Source organism: Solanum lycopersicum, chromosome 6 (assembly GCF_036512215.1).
Source record: "Solanum lycopersicum chromosome 6, SLM_r2.1".
Classification (NCBI taxonomy): Eukaryota; Viridiplantae; Streptophyta; class Magnoliopsida; order Solanales; family Solanaceae; genus Solanum; species Solanum lycopersicum.
The window spans coordinates 42,839,585-42,861,322 of record NC_090805.1 but is presented as its reverse complement, the minus strand read 5'-3'; the positions used below and the strand labels follow the sequence as shown (position 1 = coordinate 42,861,322).

Genomic DNA, 21,738 nt, shown 5'->3' with positions numbered 1-21,738 from the left:
TTAACGCTTAATGAATTCATAGTCTTTAATTAAGGATGGTGTAGTTAAAACAATATACACTTGATGAAGTCACCTATATGAGAAGTGGAAATATGACCACTTCTATGAGATTTTGACCTAGTCTTTAGAGCTCTCATGAATACCAGGCATGCATATGACCTATCAGCACAAAGCCACGTTGAACATCATAGTTACTGAGGTCAAAATGTGATTGGTGAAGTCGTTGATTTACAATGTTTGAAAAAAAAGGCAAATTATAGAAGGAAAATTTACAATCTTTCCCTTAAAAATTTATAATTATAGATTTTTCTTAAACGGATACATTAAAGGAGGGTTCGGATACATCATATGACCAAAAAATCAAAGCGCTGATACATTAAAAAAAGGATTGAATACATGCGCTAGTACATTAAGAAGAGGGTTAGATACACTCATGGAGTGTTGGATACATTAATAACATTTTTTGTTTTAAAGAGAAAATTGAGGGATCTTGGAGATTTGTGAAACTTATAGGAACAATGACAATAAGTAAACTAACTTAATTGTTCTATAAAAAAAAAAAAAAACTTGGGCCGTTAATTACGGGTCGAGGTAAAAGCCTTGTGTAATACATTGGTTAGGCTTGAAAAAACATTTCTAGGCCCAACCCACTTATCAGGCCCACGAGTGAGAAAATTGGAGAACTGCGCAACGGTTCTGGCGAAGTTCAGTTCATAGACAAAACCCTTACATCTCTCTGTGTATATGTATTTATTTCTGTTCGTGATTTTACTCTCAAAAGCAGGGCTTAGCTAGGGATTATAAGCATTCTCATTCTTAGCAAATGTCTTCTACACTGGAAATCGAAGCTCGAGAGTAAGTTTCTTCTCTGTCTCTCTGTGTATGTTCGCCTAATGAATTTTTTTTTTTTGGATGTGTGGAAAAATTATATCATGAATTTTTAGAATTCGAAATGAGCAAGGATATCTGTTGATATAATAGAGGAATGTGATAAAGAAGTTTTATTTGTCGTCTATGGTGCCTCATGACTATAGAATTTGCTTATTCTGACCAAAAGAAAGGTGAAAATCGAAACTTTAATTGTAGTACCTCTGCTTTGATCTTGTATGATAAATAGATAGCTTTGCCACTGGCTGGGGCACCATCATTATTGAAAAAGGAAAGAAGACGAGCTGAATGGATATTGAGGATTCATGTATAGTCATTCTTAGTGAGGTGTGGTTGATAACAGTATGGAGATACTGATTTCTTAGGAGAAGTAATATAGAGGGGTTACCACTATCAAGTTGCTAGTCTTACCTTACCTTTTTGTATAGTTAAGTAACGCACCATGTATAATAAAGAAGACTTCTTGCAGCACTCGCAACTTTTTTTTCCAATAACCATGGTGTTCAGACCTACCTGTGTGCACCTCAACTAATTCGATGGCGCACCTGCCACCTCCCACCAGTATAGGTATCTGCTACTGAATAACTCTATCCAACAATGCTGGGTAGTGAGAAGAAATCACCTAATATATTTGCCTCTGTTGGGAATTGAACCTGATAGCCCGTGGTTCTCAACCCACTTTATTCACCATTAGGCCACATCCTTGATCAGGCTAGGCAAATTTTGTTTTGGGAACCATGTATAACAAGAAGACTTCTTGCAATGCCCGTTGCATTTATCCAACCCATATTTAATAACCAAGAAATCCGTCTGTGACTCGCCACCCTTTTTGGACCAATCACAACCTTCTTAACTCGGTGGATAATGAGCCCGCCCCTCTACCCTTCTCCACTTACATACCGGGCTTCCCTTTGCATGGTGTGGGGGTTGAACCTGCGACCTAAGTTATGAATCCTCCACCTTTTGCCACTGGAGCTAGCCTTAGGACCACATTACTGGATAGAAGCTGTTTCTGAACTGATGCATGTAGAAGTAGCAGTTCTAGCTAGTTGAGCTATTTGTTGTCAGGACCATTTTCTTTCTCAAGAAAGCCATTTGACATTGCTCTTATTGAAGATACTAACTTGCAGACAATAGACATATCAATTGGGAACAACATAGGAGTATCTTATTGTTATTGTTGCATGTGAGAGATAATGTTATCTTTCTTCTTTGCAGTGTCATTAAGATAGTTCTTCAATTCTGCAAGGAGAACTCTCTGCATCAATCTTTCCAGACATTGCAAAATGAGTGCCAGGTTTCTCTTAATACTGTGGATAGCCTTGAAACTTTTATAGCTGATATTAATAGTGGAAGATGGGATGCTGTACTACCTCAAGTTGCACAACTTAAGCTTCCTAGAAAGATACTGGAGGATTTATATGAGCAGGTTTGCACCTCTTCATTGTTTCAAAGAAAGCTTAGTGCCTAAAATATGTCATCCTCTTTTAAATAGTGTTTTTTAAGGTTATTATCCTCTTACTTGCTCTTTTTATGGATTCAGTATTTTTGAGAGTTGTATTAAATATGTTGGATGTGAGAGTGAGTAGTATTTGTTAGTGAGGTAATAGATTGAGTATACTGAGAAACGTACACCACCACTTCTTGGCTGCCTGGCTGTGAATAAAGAAGTGATTCACCTCCTCCTAATTCTCTTCAGACATATTGCATATACTGCACATTGCGAAATATGGCCACTTTAGGTGGTGCTTCTTTGTCTGTATTATCTTCCAAGGCCACTGTATGGTGGTACTTTGATTCTTGCTCTGATGTGTACCCATATTTAACAATGTGCTTCCATGATTTTGATGTTTCTATCTAACTGTACGTCTGTACCTTTTACACCTGGAAAATTCTAATCTTCTCCAGCTTCCCCAACAGAGTACACATGTAGTTCTCATAATCCCTTCGACTTCCTAGCCTTAACAACTTCTTCTAAAATGTAGTTCTCATCTTCTTTGTGACCAATGTTGTGTCACTGTTACATCAATATTAAGTATTAACTGCCATATTTTAATGATCTGTGGATTCATTCTTTAGTAGAATATGGCCAGTCCTAGTGTCTTGCCAAAACCTCTTTTTCATTCTATTTCCCACTGACAAGCATATATTTTTACATGATCCTCCCATAGATTTCTATTACTCTTCCACACTTCTACTCCTTGAGAGCATACTGGATCAGTTTCCTTCTTCCGTTGCCTAGCAGTTGCAGTGTATTTCCACAATGGTCTGTTCTTTGAGTTGTACTTCCTACCTCCATGGTCATTCTAATAAAGGGCTCTTGCTGTGCAAACTATGCTTGTTGATGTCTAAACGTCATTTCTGCTGTGATGACTATTTTTGTAATGACATCTTGTTCTCCTTGTTTCCACTCCATAGGAAATCTCTTCTCAGCCGACCTATTCTCTTTTCCTTTTTCTGGAAGGGGAAAGAGTGACATCACAATTTATTTTCTAATCGTCTAATTCACTATTTGTTAACATACCTGTCCCGCCCCCAACATACACAAAAAACCAAATGACAAATTTTGCTTCTTCCAACTTGACAATATCCTTTCAAGCATCTCTTTTACCAATTGCAAGTGGTATAGCATTTGTATTTGGCTCCCAATTGGAATCCCCAAGCATGTGGTTGTTGGGTTCCACTTTGCATCCAAGTATCTCTGCCATGCTGATTTCATATCTCGTGATTGTTGCATGCTTGGACTGGGCTGGACTTTAGTTTCTCGTGATTGCTGCATACTTGCACCTGGGCAGAACTTTAGAATTCAGTTTCGTGTGACTGACTCATGCACTCAGTAGAACTTCAAAATTTTGTTCAATGTGCTTCTTTGGCAATCTGGTTTTGTATTCAGATGAGCTTCAGCTTGGTGGAAAAATATTGAAGTGCAAATTTTTTTAACTTTCTTGGTTTTCTCTGATGTATTTGATCACCTTTTGCTGTCTTTTCAGTACAACCTTTTCTGCTCCTTACTCTTTCCTGTATCTGATAGATTGTCTTAGAAATGATTGAACTTCGAGAGATGGATACTGCACGAGCTATTTTAAGGCAAACCAACGTGATGGGTGTCATGAAACAGGAGCAACCAGAAAGATATTTGCGGCTCGAGCATCTACTAGTCCGGACTTACTTTGATCCCCATGAGGTTAGAATCATTCTTAAAAAAAAGAGATTAAGCTATGCGGTCTTTTCTTTATGTCGCTAGTTGAGGTTTGAACACCCTCAGCGATTGTTGTTTGTATTATTCACAATGCAATATTAGCTGCGCAAGTATACTTGTTTTACTTTTTCATCTCCAAAAGAAAATGTATTCTTGTTCTTCATAAAAAAATAAGAAGAAAAATATTATACTTGTTTCTGACATGTGCTCAACCTCCTGTTAGATCTCTGATGGTGTAAAATAATTGTCTTCTTAACTGTCTGCTGCATCCTTAACTGCTTGAAGTTGTCTTGATACCCTTGACTTGAGGTTTAACTTAATGTGGATTTTGACCTTGCCTGCAAATGTTATATGTGCAGGCTTATAATGACTCAACCAAGGAGAAAAGGCGTGCCCAAATTTCCCAAGGTTGCCAAAATCCCACTTTGCTTAGATTGATAAAACATTTAGTTTGAATCTTAAAAGAAAATCTTGAAACAAAGATATTTGCAATATGTGCAAATGTTGCATGTAACACGGGAGCAAGTTTTATGAGACTGTTTCGTTTCAGTACTCAGAGTAATTAAATGTTAGCAATCTGTCTTGATATTATAGACATAGATGCATGGTGCCGAGATGAATGTAAAGCTGTTTAGCCTGTTAAACTCTTCAAAGAGGTATTGAATGACCACCTGAGATGTGATTACTTCATCAGAAAAAAAAGTACAACCACCTGAGATGTGATTAAGTAACTCCCTTGAAGTAGTTTCGTAAAGTTCCTACCAAGTAAAAGGAAGGTGTACTTCCTAAATCGCTCACCTGTTCTAAGAACCACTACATAAAAAGCTGCATCTTACTATCATTCCTATTACTTTATCCCACATTCCCACCAGATTAACATCTCATTGCTGCAATTCCTTCTATGATCCGTCTCTATTCTAATTTATATGATCTTTGGATATGTTATATTCTGAGATCTGTATTATCTTATCTGCATAATGATGGCCTTATAGTGGTCCTCCACGTCTTTGTAATACATTAAGAAGTATACCAATTCTACAGTACTAAATAGGGCTGAGCAGTTTATGATATTTCAGGATTGAAATGGTTGGAGTGTCATTGTCAATTATATGTACTTATTAATGCATAATTTGGTTAACAACGCAACTAAGATTATAATATATCTTCTTTGGCTGCATGCAGCGCTTTCTGCTGAGGTTTCTGTTGTTCCACCATCACGCCTAATGGCTTTGATTGGTCAAGCCTTGAAATGGCAACAACATCAAGGTGAGATATATCATTTTCATCACTGCTGGAAATCCCACCTCTAGATTCTCAATTGACTTGTTAGTAATTAACATGAAACTTCCGAGCATTTTCACTTTGTTGAAGAGTAAGCAAACATTGATTTTCATGCTCATGTGTCCGACAACACTTTTCAGGTTTACTTCCACCTGGAACACAGTTTGATCTATTCCGAGGAACAGCTGCTATGAAACAAGATGAAGAGGATATGTATCCGACAACACTTGGTCACACTATTAAGGTTTGTTGGTTTACATAAGCTCTTTTTGCATGTTAGGTTTAAAATTTGTGTTTCATGTTAGGTTTTTTATAACTTCATCAAAGAGATATGTTGTTGACACAAACTTTCAATTCTTGGATTTTGCTTCAGAAGTTTCTGTGAAATTCAAAAACATGGTGACCTAGATTTTTTTGAATATCTGTTTTATCTTATTTTCTTTTATATTTGTTTTCATGCTCATTATCCTTTGGAAGGTTAGAGCAGAAGGGGGTGTTTACTTTTTGTTATTCCTATTATGAATCTACCCACATGCTGAAACTGCTCTCAGCTGGTTATCACCTTCATGCATGTTTTGTCTCTCCATTTTTCTTTTTACTGGTGTCTTTTTCTGTTAATAGGTTTCTCACTAGATGAGTTTGTCCAGCTATTTTTCCTAGTCTCTGATTTTTTCTTTTGTTTCAAGCCTTGTCTCTTTTCCTCTTTCAGTAGTAATAAGGTGGTGGAGGTGGTGGTGGGGGGGGGGGGGATAAGAAACTTAAATTTGATAATTTCATTTATGTACTGAATTTTGTGCTGCAGTTTGGTAAGAAGAGTCATCCAGAATGTTCTAGGTTCTCACCGGATGGACAATTTCTTGTCTCATGCTCAGTTGATGGATTTATTGAGGTATGCTAAAGCTAAGTCTCTCTCCATGCTATCTTTCACTTTTATTCCTTCTCTTTTATGCTTTATTGATGGTAGAGTTGATCCAATTTATTTTTACATTACTCACCAGGTCTGGGATCACATAAGTGGAAAACTGAAGAAGGATCTTCAATATCAGGCTGATGTGAGTTATACATTTATTTCTTTTAAATTTTGATTATTTTTTGGGCTGTATTTATTTGGAATTCAAGTGTAATTCTTTGGCTGTTTCATCTCTGTATGTTACTACTGATGCTAAATCTTTGCTGGGAGCAATTGCAGTATTGTGACTTCTACACTGTATTTGCCAAATATATTAATCAGTAGAAGATATATAATATTTTAGCTGCTGGTTTGCTAGTTGTCTTATGAATTGCCTTAAGCAGTTATTCCTTTGTAAATGTCAATATGCAGGTAGTTTAAATCTAAAGCAATTTTTTTACCAAAAAGGTTGCAAAGCTGTTTGTTATCTAGAATTTATAAATATAGGGTCATTTGTTTTTCTTCCTCCTTTTTTTTTGGGGTGTGTGTGTGTGTTAGTTTTGTCTATCGTGCTGGATTCCTGCTTCTTTCATTTCCTAATCAGCAGCTGATGCATCTGAATTTGTGTTTACTTATTTTTTGAACTCTGGATGTTCATGCTTGTGGTTGAATCTTTTGTATTTTCTGACTTGCTGTATATTTATGTAGGAAACTTTTATGATGCATGATGATGCTGTCCTTTGTGTTGATTTTAGCAGAGACTCGGAGATGCTCGCGTCTGGGTCACAAGATGGAAAAATAAAGGTAAACGTTTAGTTTCTATTCTGCTTTTAGTTTATACAGTAAAACCTTTTGTCTTGATGTAGTATAAGATTTCATTCGAAATGCATCAAGTAGATGCACAGCGTAGATTACGACATAAAGATGTGTCGGCTCATGTACAACTGTTTACTCTTAACACTTGAAAGGATACAATCAGAAAGAAAGTTCATGAGTAGTTACATATGCCTTTGTTTAACCAGAAAAAAAGGTTTAATAAGCACTAGGTTTTGCGACATGATTAGGAGTTGTGATACCATCAAAGCATCTTCTAATTCCTGTCATTCCAGATGCACCCAAATATACAAGCAGGCACCATTTTCCAGATGTTGATGGATTTTCCAACTCTCAATGAACGTCAGCACTCATAGGCTTTCTTACATTATTAGGCACCACTCAAACAATTCTTAAAAGTGAGAAGAACATGTTCCAGATATATAGTAAAACCTTTTGATTTCTTATTATCTTCATCCTGCCAATTTGACTATGAGAGAACTGAGACACGTGAGGAAGTCCTGAGCCATGTTGCTCGGACTCTTCAAAAATGTCATTGGGTGCGTATTAGATCCTTCAAAACTGGTACAGTTTTTGGAGGGTCCGACATGGGTGCGGCTACATTTTTGGAGAGTCCAAGCAACTTAGGTCTTGAGCAATCTGTTTTAACATTGTTATGCTGTGATTGAACTTCAGATATGTATTATGTGCAAATGCAATTTGATGTAACATGCTGAAGCAATCAAATGAAGCAACATATTGTGTTGCCTTATATGTTAAATTGAAAACAGCTTCATAAAGATCCTTAATAATTTGCTTATAAAGAAATCATCTTTAACATTTGTTGGAGCTGGAGAAGGATTCAATGATCAATTGAAAGAGAGAAGAAACAAAATTATAATGGCTATTTTTGCTTAGCGCTTGTTTTATCAGAAACTTTAATTAGCGAATCAGTGCGAGAGTCCAAGTTGTCGAATTTATGGCACATCCTTCATATGCCTATACATATCTCTATTTTAGCTAGTTAAAAATGGTAGTTGGTAGAATGTTGGACAGCCCTTAGCAGAGTGTCGTCTTTGAACTTTTTTATAGGCTTTTTAAAATAATATAAGAACATAATGACTTCTGACAAGCTCATCACGTCTTAATGGTTTGGTTCGGTATTTTGTATACAGTACGGGATTAGTGTCATATTTAATATCAGTTTGGTTACAACTTAGAGTGAGAAGTCAAGAAAGCTATGAAATTTAGGAAATACATTACAATTCATCATAAAATTGATGGCGCTGAAGTACAAATCGTCAAATTTATTGTATCTGGTGCATATTCCAGTATATCTAGTACCAGTACTAATACCAGACTTGAATTTGATATTTTCTGATGAGGTGTTTTACTTATATTTCTTTGAATAACCCCAAAAACTAGTCGTATATGGGAATAGTTAAGATTGTGTTTTACTACCAAAAACCAACAATCAATCTATACTAACTGGTATCCTGTAGGTACTACAAAACTTTACAAGAAATAACAACGGTCATCTTATCTGTAACAAGGAGTTCACGAAGTTTTCAAAAGCTTTTGATTCCTTTTATTTCTAAATTCCTCATTATCTCTTCATCTTGCCCAACTTAGTTAGCAGTCTTAACTGAAACAAAATTACCTACACAATATCAAACACATTGCAAAGTCCATATCATGCCCCACAGTCATTGCCCTAGTTGGCGATGAATTAGTAAATGTTTCACATCTTCCCCGACCGTGTGCACATGTGGCACCAACTGATGTGAGTCACCCTCTTCCTCAAGTTTTTTATTGTTAGAATGGGTCCTCGGGCTCCAGAAGCTATCTGTGCTTTAATGAATGAGGACATATAAATCACCTTTTTCTACGTCTTTTCATAGTTTCCCATTATGGATCTTTAACTAGGTAAATTGGTGGTGTCTTGTTACTTGAATACAGCTTGGATATGCATGATGGGTAGGAGAAGGAGAAAATAGCAGTAAGCGATTGCGTTCTACCCATCCACGCATACTTTGGGTAATCTAGAAAGCAAGGAACATAAGGTGTTTTGGGAACAAAGAAGTTGCAACATATTTTGAATTTAGTTGCTTGTTGACCTCCCTTTGAGATCTTAATTTCTCTAAAGTGTAGGCATAGAACATATATACTGGGAGGTGGCAGGTATCCCATGCCATTAGTCGAGGTGTGGGAAAGTTGGTTCAGACACCACGGTCATCAAAAAGTAAAAATAAATGAATATATATACTTCTGCTCATGTACAGAACAACAGCTGCTTTGTGCTCACCATAATAAAAATTCTTCCTTATAAACACCTCCATCTTATGTCCATTTCCTCGTGTAAACGTGTTAGATTTGATTTTGGATTGCTTGTTCTTATGTTACTGTGTTTTATAGGTCTGGCGCATAAGGACTGGTCAGTGCTTGCGTCGCCTTGAACGTGCACATTCTCAGGGTGTCACCAGTCTTGTCTTCTCTCGAGATGGAACTCAGATCTTAAGCACATCCTTTGACAGCACAGCGAGGTTTTTTTCCTTTGACCATTTACTGTGATGGCATGTCATCAGTAGCTGTTAGGCTTAGTGGTTTAAGCTAAATGATATCCTCAGATCCACCGTTATAGCTATTAATTAATTACTGTTTGTCTTGGTTGGGAGAAGCATGCCTGATATCTCTGTTTCATCTCTTATAGAATTCATGGCCTGAAGTCAGGTAAATTGTTAAAAGAATTCCGCGGACATTCTTCTTATGTGAATGATGCCATCTTTACCTTTGATGGATCTCGAGTCATCACCGCATCTAGTGACGGCTCAGTGAAGGTAAGATGATTGTCTTTGAAGTTTCAAGTGAAGGTAGAGAGAAGCATGCTATTTTCTTTTCCATTTATATTGGGGTTATCTGCTTTATTCTGTGTGCATAATTTGTCTGAGTTGCCTCAAAACAGGTCTGGGATGCCAAAACTACAGAGTGTTTGCAGACATTTAGACCACCTCCTCCTTTAAGGGTATTCAACTTGCCTGGGGCATATTACCACTATATTACTTATTATTTGTTAGTTTTTCTCAGTATACCTTCTTTTACACGATTTTGTTTTTTGAACTCGTTTGAATTTTTTTCTCTTACAGGGTGGCGATGCATCTGTGAATTCTGTCCATCTTTTCCCTAAGAATAATGAACACATTATAGTGTGCAATAAGACATCATCTATTTATCTGATGACACTTCAAGGACAGGTAGGCATTGTTATTCGTGGATCATTCTTCTTTCCCATTCGATAGGTTTTTGTTTTGGGAGATTTTTCCCTTTGCCAAAGCAAGGAGTGAACAAGTTGGGGAGTGGAAGCATTTCTGACAAGCAACAGTTAGAAATCAAAATGTCAAATTTATTTTCTAAAAGAAGATAACATAAGGATAATGAACTGAAGTGGTTGTAATCTTTCAAAATATTAGGGAGCACAAACGGTAAGTGAACTTATGCTGTGCAATTGTCATGTAGGTCGTCAAAAGTTTCTCATCTGGTAAAAGAGAAGGTGGAGACTTTGTGGCTGCTTGTCTATCACCAAAAGGAGAATGGATATACTGTGTAGGTGAAGACAGGTATGATATGAAATTTATGTCCCTTTGCTTCATTGGAGTTCCAAGATTGGTACAATTATTTCTTGTTTCAAAGGGAAAAGAGAGAGTGACTTTAATGAAACCTTGGTGAACTTTGATTTTATTTCATCCTCGAGGATTCCTCTCCTCTTACATTTAACAAACTTCAAGGACTTGCTTCATCTCTAAGATTAAACATAGTTACTCACTTTAATTTTTTCGAGTTATTCTGAAACTATTACAGCTCTCTTGTAGTTCTTTTGAATTGTCATTGCTGATTGTACAGTGACAAATATTTTATGTCTTTTTTCCATCACGATAAGTGCTACTTATTTTGAACTTCATTAAGTGGACGATATTGGTATTTAATGCAAGGATTTATCCCTTTTATGCTGATCATGTGGTTTGTGCATTTCAACAGAAACTTGTACTGCTTTAGTTATCAATCAAACAAACTGGAGCATCTGATGAAGGTAAGCTTCAACTCTGACGTGAAGTTTGATTACTCGTTGTCACAGTTACAAATCCTACATTTAGAGTTAACAATTTGAGTTTGGTATCATTACAAGGCTTTCTTGCTTTCTTTGTCTCTTGTTTGCTCGCTCACATTGCTGGGACATATGTGTATGTACCTCAGACATACTCACATATGTGAATGCGGCCTAGGCTAAGTTAAATATTTTCTGTATTTGTCAAAAGATGAAAAATAACAGAGTACAGGAGGATATTGATTTCTTAAAATGTTTTTGTTTCAAAAATCATTCACTGATGACGTGTCCTTGTTTTCAGTTTCTTACCTGATATTTATACGAAGAAAATTAGGGGAAATAGCTTGAATATTTTGGTTTAACATGTCTCATTTCTCTTCTCATAAAATACATCTCCAACCAATCTGCTAGCGAAAGAAGATAAAATGATAGAAACATCAGCTTATTCATTTTGTGTTTATTTCTCTCCCTGGTCTCGATTCCACTCACAGTTTACCAAATGTTACATATACTATTTCCTTTTAGTTACTCGTTATCCTCCCTTACTGGCATTTTGTACAGCTTCCCTAAACAACACACAAACTTGTTTATTCAAATGCACTTGTTTATTCATATACTTGCATAGTGTCAAGTTGAATGTCGAATATGGTAGTTATTCCTTGTTACAGATGCATTATATTTGTAGGTGGGTTCTTAGAGTTGTTGGTTTTAAGTCCTGGGACTCTCTGTTATTCTTGCTTTCGGAACAGGATAAAGGCCAAGTTACTGAGCTTTAGTTTGTGCATTATGGCAGGTACATGAAAAGGATGTAATTGGTATCACTCACCATCCCCATATAAACCTTGTTGCCACATATGGAGAAGACTGCACCATGAAGCTATGGAAGCCTTAAACATTCTTTTGCCATGTTGTCACCTTCGTGTAAAAGTGGACTTAACAATCTGTATGATTGTTTCTTGGTGTTGACTAGTAAAGCTTGGTGTTTAGTGTATCGCTATTTTCATTATCGATGTATATTTATCTCTGATATATTTTTTGTTTGTTTGAACTTTAGTCTATTCAATCAGATGCCTCATGTAAGTGTCTTCATACACCTTTGGCAGCAAAAGGAATTTTATGCTATGCGTACTAGATCTTCTTTTGTGATTTTTCTTAGAGGGATCGATAAGGCTATGTTCCTTATTTATGTATGTCAAATGACACACTGATTGTGGAATTGACACTTAAGTACAAGTTCTTAGGGATTGAAATTCTTTTAAACCAAATAATATTATAAAATTTTAGGCTTACAAGAATTGACATTACGTGACTAAGTAGGTCTTGCATAAATATGAACACAAAATTATGACATCTGTTTGTGATATTGAAAGGAGATTTGAAAAGTTAAATGAGGGATTGTTTCTTTTCAAATAAATAAAAGTCTGTCAGCAAATAGATCCTGAAAACAAATATATTTACTTATTACAATTTCATATTACTTATCTATGGTTTAGGAGGAACTTAATACGAAGTTCGAACTAATAAAAAAACTTGAAACAATTAGAAAAGACGTATTTTTGCATGTCAAATAGTAGGAAAAATCAATATATAATATATAAATCTGAATTCAAAACCGCTGATGTGGCATGCCTCTAAGGGCTAGAAAAATATTCATCTTTTTTTTAATATATTTTTTAAATCATTTTTAAAATTTTAAAATATAAAAAGAGTCTCTTAAATATTGTTAATCACAATTAAAGTCATTGAATTATAATTACTCCAATGGATGTTATTTATCTTTTCATATTGATATGTTACTAATTATTATTTATCTTTTCATATTCATATGTTACTAATTATCATACTAACTATAAATACTATGCCTCTAAGGGCTAGAAAAATATTCATCTTTTTTTTAATATATTTTTTAAATCATTTTTTAAATTTTAAAATATAAAAAGAGTCTCTTAAATATTGTTAATCACAATTAAAGTCATTGAATTATAATTACTCTAATGAATGTTATTTATCTTTTCATATTCATATGTTACTAATTATTATACTAACTATAAATACTAAAGCAAATATCTAATACCACATAACATTTTGTCCTTTTTCATTCATAATTTCCTTTCAATTATTCTTCTTTTTATTTCAATCTCTTTTTGCAAGAAGGTTTTTTTCTTTCTTTTCTTTCTTTTTTTCCTTTTTTTTAATTATTTTATTTTAGCATTGTCAGTGTAGTCCATATTTTATTATCTTAGTAAGTAATTTTCATGCCTGATTTTTTTATTTTATCTTATTTTCATCTTAATATATTAAATAAATTAAATAAATGCCCTCTATTAATCATTTTCGTTTAAATTCTTACATTAATTCCTTTATTATTTTGTATATATACGTTACAATATACCCAACTGGACAACGATACATAAAACACATTTTATGTGTTGCAAATATTCAATTCTGTCCCTAAATTTCATCTATTAATTTAGTTATTATTATAATATACATGTGAGAATGTCTATTTTCTTTTATATAAATTGATGATAAGAATATTTATCTTTTTCTATTTATGCATTTTTCAGAAAAAATTTATCAAAAGACATGAGTGTTTATGAATTGTTAACCTTGAATTATGATATTATATTTTTGAGGAGTGTTGCTTGGAGGCTCAAATTTATAATCTTTTATATGAATTAATGGTAAGAATATCTATCTTCTTTTATTTATTCAATTTTCAAAAGGAATCTAATAAAAAATATGAGTTTTTATGAAATGTGAGCCCTGAATTATGATTTTATAATTTGCAGGAGAAACTCTTATATGGAGTCTCAACCTAAAAAGGTTGTTAAAAAATTCGCACATATCAAAAGAAGTGAGAATATCTATTTTCTTTTCTATATACATTTTTCAAAAGTAATATGTTAAAATGTGAACTATAAACTATAATTTTATATTTTGTTGGAAGAAGTGTTACTTAGAGTCTCAACCTAAGAGACACATTTGAAAATCAATAACAAAACGAGGTTGCTTAAAATTCACACATACCAAAAGAAGTGAAATTATTTTTTTATATACATTTTTGTAAAAATAGCATATTAAAAAACATAAGCATCTATAAAATGTGAACTGTAAGTATAATATTATATTTTTTGTAGGAACAAATTTAAATTCAAGTTCAAGAAATTGTTTTAGAAGCCAATAAACAAAAAAAATGTTACTAAAAAATTCATACAGAAAAAGAGATTGATTGTTATTTATATTATGAATTGTTAATTCTTTATCCTTTTAGTTGCTAGAGAAAAGGAAAGTAAAACGAGAACAAGACACCAAAGAGAGTTTGCTTCACTACATTTTTTTATATAAATTTCTTAAGACACAATAATTATGACCATAAATCAGAAAACTTTATAGGCAATTGTCCACTTTTATTGTACAATTTTTAAAAAATAATTGTTATTTTAAAAAATGAAAAATAATTTATGGAAACTGGAATTGTGTAATGCAAATTACTTTGACTTTTTGCCAATGATTTGGATTGAAAATCTTTTTTATTATTTCTCAAAATTTTAAAAATTATGAGTTAAATTTTAAACTTTCATAGTCAAATTGAGTTTTCCATAGTTGAAATTCAAAAGAAATAAATAAAAATAATGATTAAATACATCCTTTTAGTTACTTATGATTGGATGGATACGACATATATAAATTTGTAGAGGAATGAAAAAATATAGATTGTTTAGTTTTTTAAATTATTTTTACCATACGCTATATATTGATTATTTTTTTAATAAAAGTTATTATTCATTGTTTTTCTATTTTTTTAAATTTTAAGTCGTGAAAATTTAAAATGATAGAATCATAAAAATGAAGTTCAAATGATCAATTGGGTTTTCACAGTTCAAAACTTTTTCTTTCTTATGTTTCTACGTTTTTAATTTTTTGATTTTCAAGTTTAAATAACTAATTTAAATAGGTTGTTGCATTTATATTAAAATGTTTTTCATCAATGCTTCCATATAAATGAAAGGAAAAATTATGTATAGATAAACATGTATATAACTTCTTGAATCAAATTTTCTTTTACTTACAAAAATAAGGAGCATAAGTTTAGCGATATAAAAAATATTATTAGAAGATAAAGACTCTTACTTAAGATTATAAAAGATATAAAACTTAAATACTAATAATATATTTCATTAAACATGAAATCTGATTTAATCGTTAGGATGTCACTATAAAAAATATATAAAATATTTTAAGTACTCAATTATTCTAAAAAGTTAGTTAGTGAATTTAACAAGTTATTATGACCGCGCGAAGCGCGGCTGAATTCACTAGTATATTTATATATATACTACACTCGTAGTGAACCTAACAAACAAAAGAGCCATCATGTGTTGGTAAATGCTAAACAACCATCTCGACTTCACGTAAGTCATTTGTTAGGAAGCATTTTATCCTTTTATAATGTGTCGAACACCAGGTGAGTTTTTTTATTATTGAAAAAACCTTCTCAACTGTCTCCTACACACGAAAACAAGTTTTTTTGCAGACTTACACTGCACAAGTTGCACAGCACAGTGAACATCTCATTTGGTTATAAAATTTTAAATTGCAATTTGAATTTGTATTTGCACATGCATTTTGTTAAGAAGTTTTACGGGTGAAGATGAGACTTTTAGGTAGTGAATATGAATGAAGTGTGTATTTTTGCATTTATTTGTGTTAGTCATAAATTAAACCTTCCCAAACATTGCATTTTTTTCTTATATTTTCTTGGGAAGTGTGAGACTTGATTATATTGTTACCGGCCAGCGAAGTATAATTAAATGAAGGAAGCAGAGCATTATTAAATGTAAAAACGCGCAATGCTCCCTCCGCCCAAACGGACCAATCATTTCTTAACTCACACCTCATATTTTTGCATGGCATTGACATTCACATGATATAGATTCATGTAAAAAATTTGTAACTCCGAAAAAGTCGGTTTACACACTTAAATTATTATAGTCATCTATTATACATTTATGTAAAAGTAAACTTATTATTACCTTGAAACATGTGATATTATTCTCATAATATTTGATAAATTACATTTGCTGTCACATCAACATTATATCAGTGTCATATTATAAATTATATTTATTTTATTTATTAATTAACTTTTCTTTTATTAACTATATTTTACTCTTTAATAATTATATCTTCTTCATCACTTAGCTCACTCATTTTCAATTTTCATTTCATCGAAAAATCATATTCAAATCCACCTTCACCATTTAATTAATGTTTTTTAATTTAATATATTCGTTTGTCAGTTTGAATTTGTTTTGAAATACATGATGGTTTTGTACGATGAAAAACATTTATTGATCTTAACTGTTTTTTTTCTATAAAAAGATCACCCTTAATAAAGTGAGGGAAGTACTCTTACGGTTTGATTTTATTTGGCTGTTATATTAAAATAAAATTTTGTTTTTATAATCGTCCATTTTAATGAATCAAAAGAAATCGTATCTTTCAACACTATCTTTATCATTAATAACTATATAAAAAAGTACTAGTCAAATTCGAATATATAAAACACAATTAATAAGATTAATTTTACAAAATAAACCCCTAAGAAGTGCTAAATCAACGTGCCTAAAGTTAAATGACAAGAGCAAATATATAAAAAAAATATGCCGAAAGACAAATATAACTTTTTTTAAAAAAAAAAACTACAAAAACAACTATGACCCTTTTCTATAATTTAAGCATTTACTCTTCTTATAGATAAGATTATTTATTAATTATGTTAAATATGAGTAGGATCGTTTGATAGAGTAACGTATTATAAAAATAATACTAAATAGAGTTTATTAGTAATGTTTGTATTAGTTATGTTTACATTACTTATGCATAGAATATATTTTTATGCTTTATTTTTTGTTGTATTAAAAAAAATATATAGTGTATAAAAATATTTGTTGACAAAAATATCTTCCACAATTATGATGGTGAAGGTGTAAAAGAATTTTAAGAAATAATTAGGTCTTTAACCAGCTAATGCATGTATTAATTAAATTTCTTTGCATTATTAATACAAGCATTATTTTGTTATTATGGGGCATGCACGTATCGAACCAAAGAGACCTTAGGTTCTTAAATGAGATAAGCTTATCAGGCACCACAAACCTTTGTTATTTTTAAAGAGTGTTCATTTATTCATATATCCTTATAATACATTTATTTTATCTATATATATGATTTAATTTTTTGAAGACTGGTGTTTAGCTGATCATCCTCACCAGCCATAGCTCCCCCCGATACACTCTCCAATAAACAATAGAGTGCATAACTAATGCAAGCATTAATTATACATAGAATGAAAAAATATACATAAAGCTAATGCAAACATTGTTTTTGCTAATAGACTCTACCAAATGACTATAATATCAACGGAGAATAATAAGTACTCTTTCCACTCAATTTGTTTCTCTAATTCATTTTTAATTTGTTTAAAAGATATTTATTTTTTAAATAAGTTTACTCAAGAAATGCTTAAAAGATAATTTAGTACATTCTATCTTTTAACTTATGACCACAAAATTTAAAGTTCTTTTTAAAAAAATTTGCTATCAAGTTAAAATTAAATTAGAGCAATAAATTTAAATATATATTGTAATATATAAAAACAGTTTACTGAAGAATCAATACATGAAAAGTATGATAACTTTCCAAATAGCCACGCACATGGACAAATTATTAGTGAAATGAATAAGCATAATAGTAGTAAATATACATTATTTATGTGATGATTAATTATTGTTGTAAAGTAACACTTGGCATACAAAATTATGACAGAAGTTAATTAATTATATTCTCAAGATCAATTCTTATGGAGTCAATACACACTCATCAATTAGCATAAATATACATTATTTATATGATGATTAATTATTGTTGTAGAGTGAGTAGCACTTGGCATACAAAATTATGACATAGAAGTTAATTAATTATATTCTCAAGATCAATTCTTATGGAGTCAATACACACTCATGAATTAGCATAAATATACATTATTTATATGATGATTAATTATTGTTGTAGAGAGAGTAGCACTTTGGCATATATACAAAATCATGACATAGAAATTAATTAAATATTTTTCTAAAGATTAATTCTTATATACTCACTCATCAATTATTTCTCATTTAATTTACTGCATCAAGCAACAACATACAGGTGAATTCATTTACTCCTCTCTAACCAACCGCATATTTATTTCCCCCCCACCTCTATATTAAACCTTCTCATAACAATTTCAACTTACATTTCTCATACTAGAAAATCCATTTTACAATAAAATAAAATAAAATATGGCTTGTAATTTTAGGCTATTTCCTTTGTGTTTTTTGATGTTTTTATTGCTAGTGAATAATAATAATAATGTAATATGTCAAGAAGAAGGAAGTGGAACAAAAAGTGCATTGGTGCCTGCCATGTTTATTTTTGGAGACTCATTGATAGACAATGGCAATAACAATAACTTAGCTTCTTTAGCTAAGGCTAACTATTTTCCTTATGGAATTGATTTTAATGGTGGCCCTACTGGTCGTTTCTCCAATGGTCTCACTATGGTTGATGTTATTGGTACGTATAATTCGCGTTGTGTAAGTCGGAAAAAACATAAACTGACTGCTCGAACTCAAAACCTTTAGTTAAACGCAGAGAGATTGTATATTATCTATTCTATCGTGATTCTTGATGGTAGCATGCATGTTGATTATTATTATTATGTAAGTGAATGTATAGAAATTAATTAGCGTAAATAAATATTAACACATGGCATTGTACATGCAGCTGAATTGCTTGGACTGCCTTTGACTCCAGCATACTCACAGGTTTCTGGAGACCAAATGAGATTTGGAGTCAATTATGCCTCTGCTGCTGCTGGCATTCTTGATAATACTGGAAGAAATTTTGTAAGTACTCTCTATTTAATCATTTTGTGGCAAAAATCACCTCAACCTCAAAGCAAAATTAGAAAGAAAAAAAAAGAGTAAACTTGTACATAGTACACTATTATTGTATTTTTTATGTAATTTATCCTGTTGTCTTAGGTTATTAATTTCCCTTATAACGCTCAATTGCCTATAGTGATCTTAATTAGTGTAATTAGAGTAGTGTATAAAAGTTAAAATAAGTAAGTAGCCATTTCGATGATGACCAAGACAATAATAACGTATTTAATATAATTTCATAAGTAAGGTTCGAAAAGGCCAATGTGTATGCAGTAATTTAGTGTTTCAGTACCATTTTTTGATGTTAAAGAATTAGTTTTTGACGAACCACCGACTCAAATAAGTTGCATTTGGATGAAAGGAAGAAAAAAGAGACCATATGGCCTACAAACCTTAATTTTTTGGCGTCCCATATTTATCGGAGGTTTAATTAATTTGAATCGTGAAACAGATGACCTAATTAAGGGAAGAAACTCTTTTTAATAGGATTTTTTCGTCTGAGCTCAAAACCTCTAATTAAAAATAGAGAAATTCTTATCTCTCTCTGTAATTGTGGTAGGTAACCTCGAGGAATAATGATGCATCTAACTCACAAGTACAACCTAATAAATGATACTTCAAACATAGCAACAATGAATCCATGAACAATTAAATAAACTTAAATGCACTACACCTACCTACCACCTACCCAAGTACTTTTACATTTCTTTACTTTTTTAATTAATTAGTAGAATCTTGCATGTAGTAATTAATTGTTCATCATTGTGAAATTTTTATACAGGTAGGGCGCATTCCATTCAATCAGCAAATCACAAATTTTGAGAGCACACTGAACCAATTAAGAAACAATGGAGATGTGGAAGAGGCACTAGCAAAATCAATTTTCTTTGTTGGAATGGGAAGCAATGACTACCTTAACAATTACCTTATGCCTAATTATAATACAAAAAATCAATATAATCCTCAAGAATATGCTACTCTCTTGACACAACAGTATAATCAACAACTTATAGTAAGAATTCTCTTTTTGTTATCTCATAGTATTTTCTTTTCTTGTAATTTGTTTTCTCATTTTCATTTACTAAACAAAATTGCAGAGATTATACAATCTTGGAGCAAGAAAATTTGTGATTGGTGGAGTAGGACTAATGGGGTGTATTCCAAGTATTCTTGCACAAAGCCAAAATGGTGCATGTTCAGAGGAAGTGAATCAACTTGTTCTTCCATTCCATAACAATGTTAGATCAATGCTCACCAGCCTAAATACCAATTTCCCTGGCTTCAAATTTTCTTACATTGACATTAGGAATATGTTTCAAGATCTTCTTGCTAATTCCAGACACTATGGTAAGTCAATATATATTATTAATCCATAGGTTTTAACTAAATTTGTAATTTCAACTTTTGTATATGTAACAGGATTTAGTGAAGTAAATCTTGGATGTTGTGGAGTAGGGAGAAATAGAGGGCAAATAACATGTTTACCATTCCAAACACCATGTTCTAACAGGGAACAATACATATTTTGGGATGCATTTCATCCAACTGAAGCAGTAAACGTCTTGTTTGGAAGGAAGGCTTTTAGTGGTGGACCTGATGTTGTTTATCCAATGAATATTCAGCAACTTGCCACTCTTTGATGTAATGGAAGGAAATTGATTTACTTCTACTAATTACTACCATTTATGTGTAGTGAACTGAGCTCTGCCTTAATATGTTTTTGTGGGTATTTTTCTATATTTAGTTAAGAATATAATTGTCTTGTTCTTGTGGAGAATCATGAGGCAGTTACTGATATATTAGGAATGTGTGACATTCTACAATTTTATCATTCTTTTAAAGATTCTCACGTTAATGTGCTTCAAACATATAAAATGATAGTAAATATTAATGGTATTGATAGAAAAGGCTGTTAGAAGAACATAGAGTGTAGGTGATTTTTACAATACAAACACTGGAATAAAGTAAATATGAAGAGAGGTTATAGCTTAAGAAATAAATAGGGACAAAATAGTCAAAACTCGCTTTTAATTAATATTTTCAAGAATTTGAGATGGACAGATGAGGTTGTGATTTTGAATTAATAATGAATGCGGAGTGTCATTGCACCCATTATTATTTTTTAACAGTAGGTAAGAACTTACTATATAGTTTTTGAATAATTGAAACAATTATTAATTAAGTTCATGTTGAAGATTATGAGTGTGCTCACACCCTTATCTGCCAGTTGCTATAAGTAATCACGGGTACGATCATTAATTTCCAAGGTATGATACCTTAAAATTGTAACATCCATAAAATTTCCCACAGATGTGAAGAACTATTAGATAAAGGAAAGGAAACCCAACACACGAAACATGGCGCGTTTACACAAGGGATCTATTCTCACACAAACATCTCTCCTGGCTCGAAACCATAACCCTCGAAAACAACTTTACAATTGCTCTAAGACTTCTCTTCAGAAACTATAAGACAACGGAAATTTATGATTTTTAAGTTTTTGGAACGCAGAGGACAACTGCACCTACAACTCCTTCGTTGAAACAGATTCATGATTCAAAATCTAGTAGAAATACTG

The 21,738-nt window shown here is 32.3% G+C and overlaps 2 protein-coding genes across 2 annotated transcripts; both read left to right on the top strand.

Annotated features, from left to right (window-relative positions):
- Positions 1-725: 725 nt before the first annotated feature.
- Positions 726-12,290, top strand: LOC544252 (WD-40 repeat protein). Its single transcript, NM_001247939.2, has 16 exons — positions 726-855; positions 2,107-2,317; positions 3,920-4,072; positions 4,447-4,495; positions 5,270-5,353; positions 5,509-5,612; positions 6,171-6,257; positions 6,367-6,420; positions 6,966-7,061; positions 9,486-9,613; positions 9,781-9,907; positions 10,033-10,092; positions 10,214-10,321; positions 10,584-10,684; positions 11,103-11,154; positions 11,963-12,290. The coding sequence occupies exons 1-16, from the start codon at positions 824-826 to the stop codon at positions 12,059-12,061; spliced, it is 1,545 nt and encodes a 514-aa protein (NP_001234868.2). The 5' UTR covers positions 726-823; the 3' UTR covers positions 12,062-12,290.
- A 6,166-nt stretch (positions 12,291-18,456) lies between these two features.
- LOC101250517 (GDSL esterase/lipase At1g71691-like) lies at positions 18,457-20,957 on the top strand. The gene is made up of 5 exons (XM_004241863.5): positions 18,457-18,789; positions 19,000-19,121; positions 19,942-20,172; positions 20,258-20,507; positions 20,580-20,957. Exons 1-5 carry the CDS (start codon positions 18,516-18,518, stop codon positions 20,798-20,800), a joined length of 1,098 nt encoding a protein of 365 aa, XP_004241911.1. The 5' UTR covers positions 18,457-18,515; the 3' UTR covers positions 20,801-20,957.
- Positions 20,958-21,738: the final 781 nt, after the last annotated feature.